The sequence below is a fragment of the Vipera ursinii genome (assembly GCF_947247035.1).
Source record: "Vipera ursinii genome assembly, chromosome: W".
Lineage (NCBI taxonomy): Eukaryota > Metazoa > Chordata > Lepidosauria > Squamata > Viperidae > Vipera > Vipera ursinii.
Window position 1 is genome coordinate 18,733,329 of NC_139522.1, and position 12,973 is coordinate 18,746,301.

At 44.0% G+C, this 12,973-nt stretch overlaps 1 protein-coding gene across 1 annotated transcript in view; it reads left to right on the plus strand.

The window, feature by feature from the left end:
- The window catches only part of LOC310648218 (DNA topoisomerase 2-beta-like), a gene marked incomplete at both ends in the record, with an annotated part of 347,379 nt that overhangs the window by 315,994 nt on the left and 18,412 nt on the right, over nucleotides 1–12,973 (plus strand). Inside the window, 2 exon segments of the mRNA XM_083375966.1 lie at nucleotides 11,538–11,727; nucleotides 12,146–12,225. Coding sequence (XP_083232092.1) covers nucleotides 11,538–11,727; nucleotides 12,146–12,225 — 270 coding nt within the window.

Genomic DNA, 12,973 nt, shown 5'->3' on the forward strand with positions numbered 1-12,973 from the left:
ATGGGCTTTTCAAGTGACTCTGAGGCATTGTTTACCTTAAAAGTCCTTTATTAGCCTAATACACCGGCAAATGCTTGCTTGAAGGAAGCTGGAATCTGAAATCTCCGCCCCTTGCACAATATAATTAAACACAATTCTCCACCTTTCTAATTTTGTCATTAAATCATATTCTCCAACTAATTTAAAGAATCAGCTTCCCTTCCGTTAGAAGAACTGCCAAAGACTTATCTTCTTTAGAGAGACAAATGGCCTTGAAAGTGCATTCCTACTCTTCCCTCCCCCAATTTTAAACTAAAACAATACACAAGTCTTAAAGTAATACACAAGTTTAACATATGAAATAGCTACTTCTTCATCTCATGTCAAGCAATAACTTTCAATGTTAGCAGCGTTGACATCCGCCCCCCCCCTTAGAAAAAGGACAAATCCTGTAATGTAAACAAAACACAAGTTAGGAATTGGCTTTTGGTTTGTTGGGGTGTTTCTCATAAAACCTTTTGATAAGTCTGTCAGCTTTCACATCAGTAAATTTCAACCAAGTGGCTTCAGACAATGGGTATCCCTTCCACTGTACTAGGTATTGCAATTTTCCCTTAAAGATTCTAGAGTCAAGAATACGTTTCACTTCATAATGTGTTTGACCTGCTACCACGAGGGGTCCAGGTGCTTTCTTAGGGGTAGGTCTTAAAGTGGAGGTTCGAAAAGGTTTCAGCAAGCTACAATGGAACACCGGGTGAATTTTCCCCAAAAGACTGGGTAGTTTCAATTTCACTGTGACCGGGTTGATGATTTTCACAATGGGGAAAGGCCCCAAGAATTTCGGTCCCAATTTCTTGTTGGGTAGTTTCAGGCGTAGGTATTTGGTTGACAAATAGACCTTTTCACCAACTTGGAATGTTCTTTGGGGAGCTCTCTTTTTGTCAGCTTGCTTTTTGTAGGTCTCAAAAGTCTTTTTTAAGGCCACCTTTGCATTTTTCCAAACTTTTTCCCAACCCCTCACCCACTGATCAAGAGTCTGCGAAGCGGAGGGTAAATGAGGGTATTCTGGTATGGGGTTGAATTCTTCCCCTGTGGCTACACGGAAAGGAGTGTAGCCAGTGCTGCTATGTACTGAATTATTGTAAGCCACTTCTGCAAAAGGGAGGAGGTCGGTCCAGTTTGTTTGTTGGTAAGAGACGTAGCATCTAAGGTATTGTTTCACCATTTTTTGGCGGACTCTGCGGCTCCGTTAGTAGCCGGGTGAAAAGCAGTTGATAGGCCTTGAGATGATCCAATTAATTTAAGAAAGTTTCTCCAAAATTTCGCTGTGAACTGCACCCCTCTGTCCGAAATTATTTGCTTAGGGGCGCCATGTAGTTGATAGATATGTTTTAGGAACAACTTAGTCAGGCGTTGAGCCGATGGAAGTCCTTTGCAGGTGATAAAGTGATCCTGTTTTGAAAATAGGTCTATCACAGTCCAAATGACAGTATTTCCCCTACTATCAGGTAGGTCTACTATAAAGTCCATAGCTATTCCCATGGTTGAGAAGGTTCGGCCACCGGTTGCAATAACCCAGGTGTCTTTCCTGGGATTCTTTTCATGGTGGCACATACAGTACAGCTCTTGACATAGTTTTCTATGTCTCGTTTTAGTCCCGGCCACCAAAATTGCCGGCGAATGAGATGTAGAGTTTTTAGATATCCAAAATGTCCAGCCTGTTTGACATCATGGCTGTGGTTGAGGGCCTTAAGGCGAAGAACTTCAGGCAAGTACAATTTTCCCCCCTTGTAAGCCAGACCATCCCTGCATGTTAGGGATGTCTGATTGTCTTTAAACCATTGATCAGTGAGCAGTTCTCGCTTTATTTTCTTTACCCCGGGGTCATCAGGATTAGGGGTCCTGCGAGGTGTGAGTTGGGCCGCAGTTTGTGGACCGGGGATAATTGCCTCATGAACTTCTTCACGTTCACTTTTGTATTGTGGCAATCGGGAGAGCGCATCAGCTAGGAAGTTTTTTCTTCCTGGTATGTACTTTAGAGTAAAGTTGAAACGGTTGAAGTACTGTGCCCATCGTACTTGTTTTGGGGACAATTTCCGGGGAGTTTTTAGTGCCTCTAAATTTTTGTGATCTGTCCATACTTCAAAAGGCACCTTACTCCCTTCTAAGTAGTGCCACCAGTTTAATAGCCCCCACCTAATTGCGAAGGCCTCCTTCTTCCAGACTGTCCACCTCCTCTCGCTTTCAGTAAATTTCTTAGAGGTGTAAGCACAAGGTTGTAGGACCCCGCTTTTATTCTTTTGCAATAACACCGCTCCGACAGCCACGTCGCTGGCGTCTGCCTGAATTACAAAGGGCTCCCCTGGGCAAGGGTGCTTTAGGACTGGTTCAGCCACAAATAGTCTTTTTAAATTCTCAAAAGCTTTCTGACAACTCATAGTCCATGCTAGCGGCTGGCCAGGTCGTGGGTTTCCCCCTTCCTTGCCCGTTTTGAGTAGGTCTGTAAGAGGTAGAGCAATCTCAGCAAAAGAGGGAATAAATTGACGGTAGAAGTTGGCAATCCCTAGGAAACTCTGGAGCTGTTTGCGGGTTTTGGGGGGCTGCCATTCAATTATAGTTTTTACTTTGGCTAGGTCCATTTCAATACCCTCATTGGAGATTCTATAGCCAAGATAATCTAATCAGGTTTGGTGAAATTCACATTTCGACAGTTTGACATAAACCTTGGCATTCAGTAGTTTCTTTAACACTTCTCTGACCAGTTTTATGTGGTCGGTCATATTCGTGCTGTATATCAAGATGTCATCAAGGTATACTAGGACCCCTTTATATAGGTGTTCATGTAGGACCTCATTGATCAACTGCATAAATACGGCGGGGGGGCCCTGAAGTCCAAATGGCATGACTTTGAATTGGTAGCTCCCCAAGGGGCAGTTGAAAGCTGTCTTCTACTCGTCCCCCTCCTTTATACTTACCCGGTAATATGCTTCTCTCAGGTCTAACTTGGTGAAGACGCTCCCTTTCGCCAGATGAGTTAGCAAGTCTTTCAGGAGGGGGAGAGGGTATTTATTTCCCACACTCACAGCGTTTAAGCCTTTATAGTCCACGCAGAGACGTAAAGACCCATCTTTTTTCTCTTTGAACAACACAGGGGCTCCCACAGTAGACTTCGCCCATTCGATGAATCCCCTTGCTAGGTTTGTATCCACATATCGCTGCATCTCCTCGATTTCAAAGGGGGACATAGCGTACATTCTTGGTCGGGGGAGTTTGGCCACTGGTAGCAGTTCAATGGAACAATCATTGTGGCGGTGCAGAGGCAAGGTATCACATTCTTTCTCACTAAACACCTCTGTTAGGTCCTGGTACTCGCCGGGGATGAGCGGCTCACCAGGAGGCCGTAAGGCAGCCATGTGCGCTTGCTCATTGGGTGGGCTAAAATCCCCTGTAACATCTGTTGAATCAATGGAGGGATCGGGCCCTATGGGTAATCTCATAGTTCTCATTCCTTTTTCCCAACAGATAAGCGGCTTCCATTTGTCTAGCCAGGCTAGTCCTAGGATCACAGTCTCAGACATCTTTGGAGCTACTAGGAAGCGAATAAACTCCCAGTGCTCGCCTATCCCTTGGCGTAAGGGCTCTGTTCATTGCGTGAGTAAAGTCCCTCCTATTAGGGAGCCATCGGCTTGCTCGAACCTCACAGGTTTGGAGAGCGGCTTGGCCCATATGCCCAGTCTCAAGGCACATGACAGGCTAATGATGCATCGGGAGCAGCCAGTATCAAGTAGCACTTTCAGGTCTACTTGTGCCCCTGACTTAGGGATTATGAGTTTAGCAGGCAATAAAAAAGGTAGGATGGGTCGACTCACCATCGGGTCGTTCTCCCCTTCATCGTCACTGTCAAAACCGGGTAAAGTGGGGGTGGGCCCGGTCGGTGGCCCAGTGTCCTCCTGGGTGGGGGACGTAACCTGGGTAACGGGCTCCTGGGTGGCCCAGTTGGACTTTTCTCTCAATGGCTGCTGTGAGGGTTTCTTCCTCATTGTTGGATCTGGTCTACTCTGCTGTTGCAGGTAAGGAACTGGGCAGTTCATTGCTCAATGTCCCTACTGTCCACATCAAAAGCACTTGATTGGCGGACCTGTAGGTGGTCTAGGTCTTTCGGCAGTAGACGTTGGGGGTTTTCGGGGTGGTGGTAGCCATCTGGATCCTGGTTTTGGTGCAGTTTCAGGTGCAGGAGGCTTTTTATAGTCGGCAAGCTGGACATCTAATTTCACTGCTGCCTGGTACCATTCATGCAGCTGGTCAGGTACAGCTCGATAGATACATGCCTGAGAGAGGTGGTCGTCTAACCCTTCTCTAAAAAGATGAATCATTGATTGCTCAGGCCACCTCTCTATCCTTTCTGCCATCTTTCAAAACTCCTGCACATACTCTAGGGCAGGCCGGCCAGCTTGCTTTATCTTATGGATTTGTTCTTCTGCTTTGAGGGCAATGGATGGGTCCTCAAACCTTTCCCTCAGCCCCAGGAGTAAAAGGTGGGGGTCTTCCAATTCAGGGGCCTGCTCGTTATATAAATTGTTCAACCATTCAGATGCTTCTCCCTCTAGGTTGGATGCAATCACATTGACCATCGCACCTGGGTCCGGGTAAGAGTGACCCCAGCGATTCATGTGAGAGCGTACTTGGTTGAGGAAAAAAGTCAGTTTCTCTGGGTTCCCATCGAAGGTTGTTCTGAAGGGTGGGCTCATCATTGGTTGCTGGGGCCCCCACTGCTGCTGGCCCCACCCTAGTTGTTGGTTCAACGGCTGCTGGGGCCCCCATTGGTGCTGGCCCCCTCCTGGTTGTTGATTTAATGGCTGCCAGGCCCCCCCTGCTGCTGGCCCCTCTGGCCCTGCTGTACGTTCAGGGGTTAATTTAATTTAATTTAATTTAATTTAATTTATTAATATTTCTATACCGCCCTTCTCCCGAAGGACTCAGGGCGGTGTACAGGGCAAGAATAAAACACAAAGTTACAAAAATTAAAAAGTAATTAAATACATGCCCATAAAAACAATAAATACATTAATAAAACCCCAATAAAATGATAATAAAAAACCCCACCAATCCCCCCTCAGGCCAGGCCAGCTTGTTCGAACAGGTATGTTTTCAGATCGCGGCGAAAGGAGCGAAGATTGGGCGCCGTCCGGAGCTCAACCGGTAACTGGTTCCATAGCTCCGGGGCGCCCACAGAGAAAGATCTCCCCCTGGGGGCCACCAATCTACATTCTCTGACCGGTGGCACCCTGAGGAGGCCCTCTCTGTGGGAACGCACAGGGCGGAGGGAAGTTGACGCCGGCAGCAGGTGTTCCCTAAGGTACTCCGGACCCCTGCCATGTAGGGCTTTAAATACCATAACTAGTACCTTGAATCTCACCCGGAAGACAACTGGCAACCAATGCAGCTCATGGAGCAGAGGTGTGACATGGGAGTATCGGGAAACTCCCAACACAACTCTCGCGGCTGCATTCTGTGCCAGTTGGAGCTTCCGGGTGGTCCTCAAGGGCAGCCCCATGTAGAGAGCGTTGCAGTAGTCTAGTCGAGAGGTCACGAGCGCGTGAGTGACCGTGCATAGATCATCCCGGCTTAGATAGGGCCGCAACTGGCGCACCAGGCGAACCTGGGCGAAAGCCCCCCTAGTCACAGCTCCTATGTGGTCTTCCAGGGTGAGCCGTGAATCTAGGAGGACTCCCAAGTTGCGAGCCCTATCTACAGGGGGTAATAATTCGCCCCCCATAGCGAGAGGTGGAATGTCCGAATAAACCCGGGATGAAGGTATGCAAAGCCACTCGGTCTTGTCGGGGTTGAGTTGAAGTCTGTTCCTCCCCATCCAGACCCGAACCGCCTCCAGGCAACGGGACATCACGGTGAGGGCATCACTGGGGTGGTTTGGGGTTGAAAAGAAAAGCTGGGTATCATCAGCATACTGATGATACCCAACTCCAAAACCACGAATGATCTCACCCAGCGGTTTCATATAGATGTTGAACAGGAGAGGCGAGAGGACCGACCCCTGAGGAACTCCACAAATGAGAGACCTCGCGGTCGACCTCTGCCCTCCTGCCAACACCGACTGCGAGCGTCCCTGGAGATAGGAGGAGAACCACTGTAAAACCGTGCCTCCCACTCCCAATCCCCCGAGACGCCGCAGCAAGATACCATGGTCGATGGTATCGAAAGCCGCTGAGAGGTCTAATAGGACCAGAACAGAGGAATGCCCCCTGTCCCGGGCCCTCCAGAGATCATTCACCAGCGCGACCAATGCCGTCTCCGTGCTGTACCCGGGCCTGAAACCCGATTGGTACGGGTCTAGATAATCCGCTTCATCCAGGACCAGAGGGAGCTGATGTGCCACCACACTCTCAACAACCTTCGCAAGAAAGCGAAGGTTGGAGACAGGACGAAAGTTGTTCAATACAGCTGGGTCCAAGGCAGGCTTCTTGAGGAGAGGCCTCACCACCGCCTCTTTCAAGACGGCGGGGAAGCTGCCCTCACTCAAAGAAGCCGATATAACTGCCTGGAACCAGCTGTGTGTCCTCTCCCGGGCTGCATAGACCAGCCAGGAAGGGCACGGGTCCAATAAACATGTGGTGGTGCTCAGCCTCCCCATGATCCTGTCCACTTCCTCCGGAGTCACAGAATCAAACTCCTCCCAGATGATATCGACAAGACCACCCGTGTCCTGCTCGACAGACTCTACCCAGTCAGAGTCCAGACCGGTCCGAATCCGAGCGATTTTGTCCGACAGATGCTGGTTAAACTCCTCGGCACGACCCTGCAAGGGATCCTCCCTCACCTCCTGATTCAGGAGGGAGCGAGTCACCCTAAACAGGGCACAGTTGCAGAGTTGCACAGTTGCACATCTGGGTCCTCTTGCTGCCACACTTGCTGTTGTCCTCCCACCAGCTCCTGATCTCCAGGCTTCTGCACCACTCCCAGCTGTTGCAAGGCTTCTATTAGCTGGGGCAAGCTCAGAGGTTGTTGGCCTTCCACTTGTGGGGGCTCCCCAAACTCCCATTGCTGCAGAGGCCCCAGGCTGGGGTCCTCTGTCTCTATGGATCTGGAGGGCTTTGCAGGGGCCTTCTGGATCTGGCAAGCAGTCTGATCTGCAGACAGGATTTTCCACTCACCCGAGTATTCAATCTCAGCTGGCCTGGCTGCTCCGAGGCTCCTGGAGTCTCTGCTGGGCTTAATCCACTCTCCTGGTTTTTTGGGTCCAGCTCCCAGCTGGGAGGATTGCTGAAACTCTTTCCTTGCCGGCTTCTTAGCTGGCCCTTCCCCCACTGGGGTGGCTGCTGGTGCTGGGGAGCTGGCTTCAGGCAATTTTACTCCTTCCATTATGGGATCTTCCCCAACTCTTTGCCAGACTGCCTCCGAAGCTTGGAGACAGCGACGGGAGGTCGGGACTCCCTAATTAGTTTAAAAAGTAGTGGAGATTCCAGCTTGATGTCAAGTTTCTGATGTATGGGCTTTTCAAGTGACTCTGAGGCATTGTTTACCTTAAAAGAGCCTTGGTGGAGCAGTGGGCTAATGCCTCCTTAAGTAACACCAGCTGCCTGCAATTATTGCAGGTTCGCATCCCACCAGGCTCAAGGTTGACTCAGCCTTCCATCCTTCCGAGGTAGGTAAAATGAGGACCCAGATTGTTGGGGGCAATTAAGCTGACTTTGTAATAATGCCGCTTGGGGGGGGGGTGAAAGCCCTAATAAGCAGGCATATACATAGAATGAAGGCTACTGCTAAGCTTGTAAGCCGCCCTGAGTCTTCGGAGAAGGGCGGGATATGAATGGAATTAAAATTAAAAAAAGTCCTTTATTAGCCTAATACACCGGCAAATGCTTGCTCGAAGGAAGCTGGAATCTGAAATCTCCGCCCCTTGCACAATATAATTAAACACAATTCTCCACCTTTCTAATTTTGTCATTAATCATATTCTCCAATTAATTTAAAGAATCAGCTTCCCTTCCGTTAGAAGAACTGCCAAAGTCTTATCTTCTTTATTTTTTTATATATAATATTTATTAATTATTTACAATAAGAATGACAACAGAATAATACATAGGGAAAGGAACAAGGGGTTTAAAGACACAAACCATATAATCACGTAACACAAACCGTGGAAAACAAACAAAACAGACTGAGTTATATCTACTCTCCTATTAACAAAAAATATATCATCCCAGCTAAACTTTCCAATGCATAGAATATCCTTATCATAAAAAGAAAAACAAAACTACCATTGGTCATATCTTGTCAACCTTGTAAGCCTAGTAAATTACACAGATCAATTAAGTTGGTGATCTCATCACTCGTCTCCTGAGTTGAACCTTCTTTTAAGCCATACAATACATTTGTTCCAACTTATATTATATAGTGATTCACGTTTATCTTTTAAAATGTATGTTAACCTGTCCATCTTGGCACAACAGAGAATCTTGTTTATTATCAAATGGTCAGGGGGTATGTCTGGGTCCTTCCACAATTGGACAAAGGCCATCCTCGCCACTGTTGAGACATGAACAAATATATACCAATCTCTTTTGTCGATATTGTCTGGTCTTATACCCAATAAGTAGAGGTCTGGCTGCATAGGGAAACTCATGCCTGTTATTTCCAATAGCCACAGTTGAATTTTTCTCCAATATCGTCTGGCATATAAACAGTTCCACCATTGGTGAAAGAAGGTACCCTTGGCCGAGCAACATTTCCAGCATCTATCAGAAGATCCTGGAAACATTTTAGCGATTCTAACAGGGGGGAGATACCAACGGTAGATCATTTTATAGAAATTTTCCTTAAAAGAGGAGGATAGAGTCAGCTTCATAGTCTTATTCCATAAGTTCTGCCACATATCAAGCTGTATTGTCCTCCCGATATTTCTCCCCCAGGCAATCACTGTGTCTTTTACAATCTCTTCCGCCATAAAGCTGGACAGCAGAAGATTGTATGCGTTAGAGATAAATTTCCTTTGACTACCCAAAAGGAGTTTATCGATTGTTTGTAGCTGAAGAGTGATACCATACTCTTGTTTGTCTCTGGCAGTTCTAGTTTGTATTTGGGCATAGGACCACCAATCTATATTGCATCCTCTAATTTGAAGATCAGCTCTGGATCTAAGTCTCCCACCTTAATCCAACAAGTCACCGTAAGTCCAATTTCTCTCTATGCTGTGTACAGTCGGGAGGGTCACTGCTTCTAACGGAGATACCCATTTGGGGATCTGGGTATACACTTGTTTTTTAACCGCCTCCCAAACCCTTTGCAAATTTCCTCTAACATAATGAGTGATAAAATACTTAGATTGCTTATCCTTCTGTGGCCATAAAAAGGAATGCCAACCTCGCTGCAAATCATACCCTTCAAGTATCAAAATACGTTTCCTTGAAAGGGTCACTCAATCTTTTATCCAAACCAAGGAAGAGGCTTGGCAATAAAGCTCCCACATAGGGAGCCCCAAGACACCTTTGGATTTATGCTCCTGCAACATTTTCCTTTTTATACAAGGTTTTTTCCCCTCGCCAAATAAATTTACCCAAAATTTGATCTAATTTCCTAAAAAAAAAATTCCCCAATCTTGCAGGAGCCATTTGGAATAAAAAGATCCATTTCGGTAGGATATGAGCTTTTATCGCAGCAATTCTACCCAAGAGCTAAATCTGTATATGCCGCCATTTATCCAAGTCATTCGCTGTATCTACTAACAGTTTTGAATAATTAAGCTCTTTGATGGTGGAGCACTTGTTTGTCAACCAAACACCCAAATATTTAAATTTTTTTAACACAATTAATCCCCATAATATTTTGGATCTGTTCCCTTTGAATATAGGACAAATTTTTTGTTAGCATTTTAGTTTTATCCTTATTAATTTTTAATCCCGCTACCTCTCCATAGTTATCCAGTTTTACAAGTAATTTTGGCCCTGTAGTTCAGAAGGTCTTCTAATATAAAAACCAAATCATCAGCAAATGCTTGAAGTTTATATTCCTCCCCTTTTACTGTTAAGCCCTTAATTTCCGAATCCTGTCTAATCGTCTGAAGAAATGGTTCCAGAGTTAAAATAAAAAGCAGCGGTGAAAGAGGGCATCCTTGTCTGGAACCCTTACAAATCTGTATCTCCTCTGATATTAATCCGTTGAGCAGCAACCTTGCCGACTGTTTAGCATAAATAGCTTGAACTGCCTTTGTAAATTGAGAACCGAAGCCCATCACTTCCAATTGTTGTATTATAAAGTTCCAGTTGACTCTATCAAAAGCCTTTTGAGCATCCAAAAAAATCATTACCATAGATTTGTCTGGATGGGTCTCATAGTATTCTAAGGCATTCAATACTACTCTTAAGTTATCCCTCGGGTGCCTATGGGGAAAAAAACCATTCTGGTCTTGGTGGATAAAACGGGACAGAAACACGCGAAGCCTCTCAGCTAAAATTGTTGCAAAAATCTTATAGTCCACATTCAGGAGCGAGATTGGTCTATAGTTCTGGATCAAAGTTCTATCAGTATCAGGTTTCGGGATTAGGGAAATATAGGCCTCTGTCCAGGACCGGGGTATCTTTGATTCTATTAGGACCTCATTGAATAGGTCCTTCATTTGTAAATTAATTGAATCAAAAATCTCTTTATAAAATTCACTAGGGATTCCATCCAGTCCTGGGGTCTTACCACCTGCCTGTTTCTTAACAGCTACTGCAATTTCCCCGCTAGTAATTTCTGCATTTAGAATTTCTTTACAAGAATCAGGGATTGCTTCAATCTGCAAATTCTGGAGATAGCTCCTGACCTTATCTCCCTGGTAAGTTTCCTGGCTATAGAGGGAGGAGTAAAACTCTTGTGCCACCTTTGCTTTTTGTTCTGTCGTACTGACCAAGTTGCCTGTGGAATCTCGAAGCATTTCAATCTTCCTAGATTCTGTTTCTTTTCTTAATCTGTAAGATAACCACCGGCCAGGTTTATTGGCGTACTCAAATTGCATTTGTCTACACTTCCGAATTTTGTTCATCAAATCTTTTTGATCTAAAATAGATAAGTCATATCTAATCAAATCTATTTTCTCTTTAGTCAGATTATTAGTCTTATTATTAGTCTTCAAAGTGCATTCCTACTCTTCCCTCCCACCAATTTTAAACTAAAACAATACACAAGTCTTAAAACAATACAAAAGTTTAACATATGAAATAGCTACTTTCTTCATCTCATGTCAAGCAATAACATTCGATGTTAGCAGCATTGACAGTATCTTAACAACAATTTTACAGTGGAAAACAAACAAAAGGTATCTAACCTTCTGTAATTGCCATATTCACTGTTTTTATCTTTTGAATGTGCATTCATTTTTGCAGAAAGGTGGCCTGTTTAAGTTTGTATCACAGAGTTGATTAGTTACTCAGTGTTTACTGTCCCAAGATGTTGATATGTTGCAATACTATTGTTTTCACAGAATTCCTTAAAATATTCATAGTGTGAAATACAAAGTATAACGTTTAACATAGAAAGATTTGTGGTTGTGTCTGTCTTTGCAGCTGAAAGGCCCAAATACACATTTGATTTCTCAGAAGAAGAAGATGCTGCTGCTGAAGATACCAACAATAATAATAATCTTGATGAAGTGAAAAAAAACATCAATGACAGAGAAGATGACTATGTGCCCTCAGATAGTCTTGAAAAGGATGACTATGATTTCTCTCCAATCAAATCAAAGCCTTCTCCAGAGTAAGTGTCATACATTTGGGATAGTATTTTATTTAGGTTCTAGGAGTATGAGGATTAACAAAATGCAAATTGTTGCGGGTCTGTAGGCTAAGGTACTGTATATTCATGGACATATTATGCATATTAAGTTTCAACAGATGCTGAATGTTTATCTATCTTTTTAAACAAATATATATTGTTACTTGGAGTATGTGCATTTTTGTCTATTGAAATGTGATAATACATAATAATGAAAAATAACTTTCACATTTGGTCACTCATTTTGTGTTTTATGTATTATTATGTATGTTGTGTAGAGCACCTGTATGGATTAATCCATGTATTACCATATTTGTATTGCACTACTACACAAAATCAAACAAAATGCTGCCTTTTTAAGCAGAGGAAACTGCTTAATAAAATTCTCTTTTTATCATACGGTGGTTTCCCAAGTTAAAACTAGTCAAGACTTTGGCAACCTGTTTACCTTTTCTTCTTATTCTCGGAAAGCCAATATTGGTATGTATAAAATATATTAAACATTTCAACTCACTAGGCAAGTAGCCAATGACAAAGCCAAGAAGGTGACTTTATTCTGACAGTTTAAAGTTTGATCTAGACATGGAAGAAGAAGAAGGCAAGTCACAATTGGATAGGGAATATATGGAATCTTTATTTAACCTATTGTAGAGAATACCCTTTTCCAGCCATGTAAGACCATTGCATTAAGATGATAAGAAAATGTAAGTTATTGTCTTTTCCTTTCCTCATGAATCTCATTAGGTGCCAAAAAATGGAGTTATGTTTTTGAAAATAAGTAGTTGTTGTTGTTATTATTATTATTATTATTATTATTATTATTATTATTATTATTATTATTATTATTATTATTATTATTATTGTTTATTAAATTTATATACCGCCCTTCTCCCGGAGGACTCAGGGCGGTGAACAGGGCATATAAATAGAAATACAAAAGTTAAAAAAAGGATTAAATAATTGCCCAATTAAAACAATCACAATATAAAACCCATTAAAACCCTAACGTTCCCCCATCAGGCCAGGCCAGCTTGTTCGAATAAATGGGTCTTTAGCCATTTCGCTCCGGAAGGAGCGAAGATCCGGTGCCGTCCGGAGCTCAACCGGCAGTTGGTTCTGTTAGAGATTAAACTTGATTTGGGTGACAATATTATATAATGGAGTAAAAGCACCTTTAAGGAGTTAAACGGCCTAAGGGTGTGGCTGTAATTATTCCACATAAAAGAGA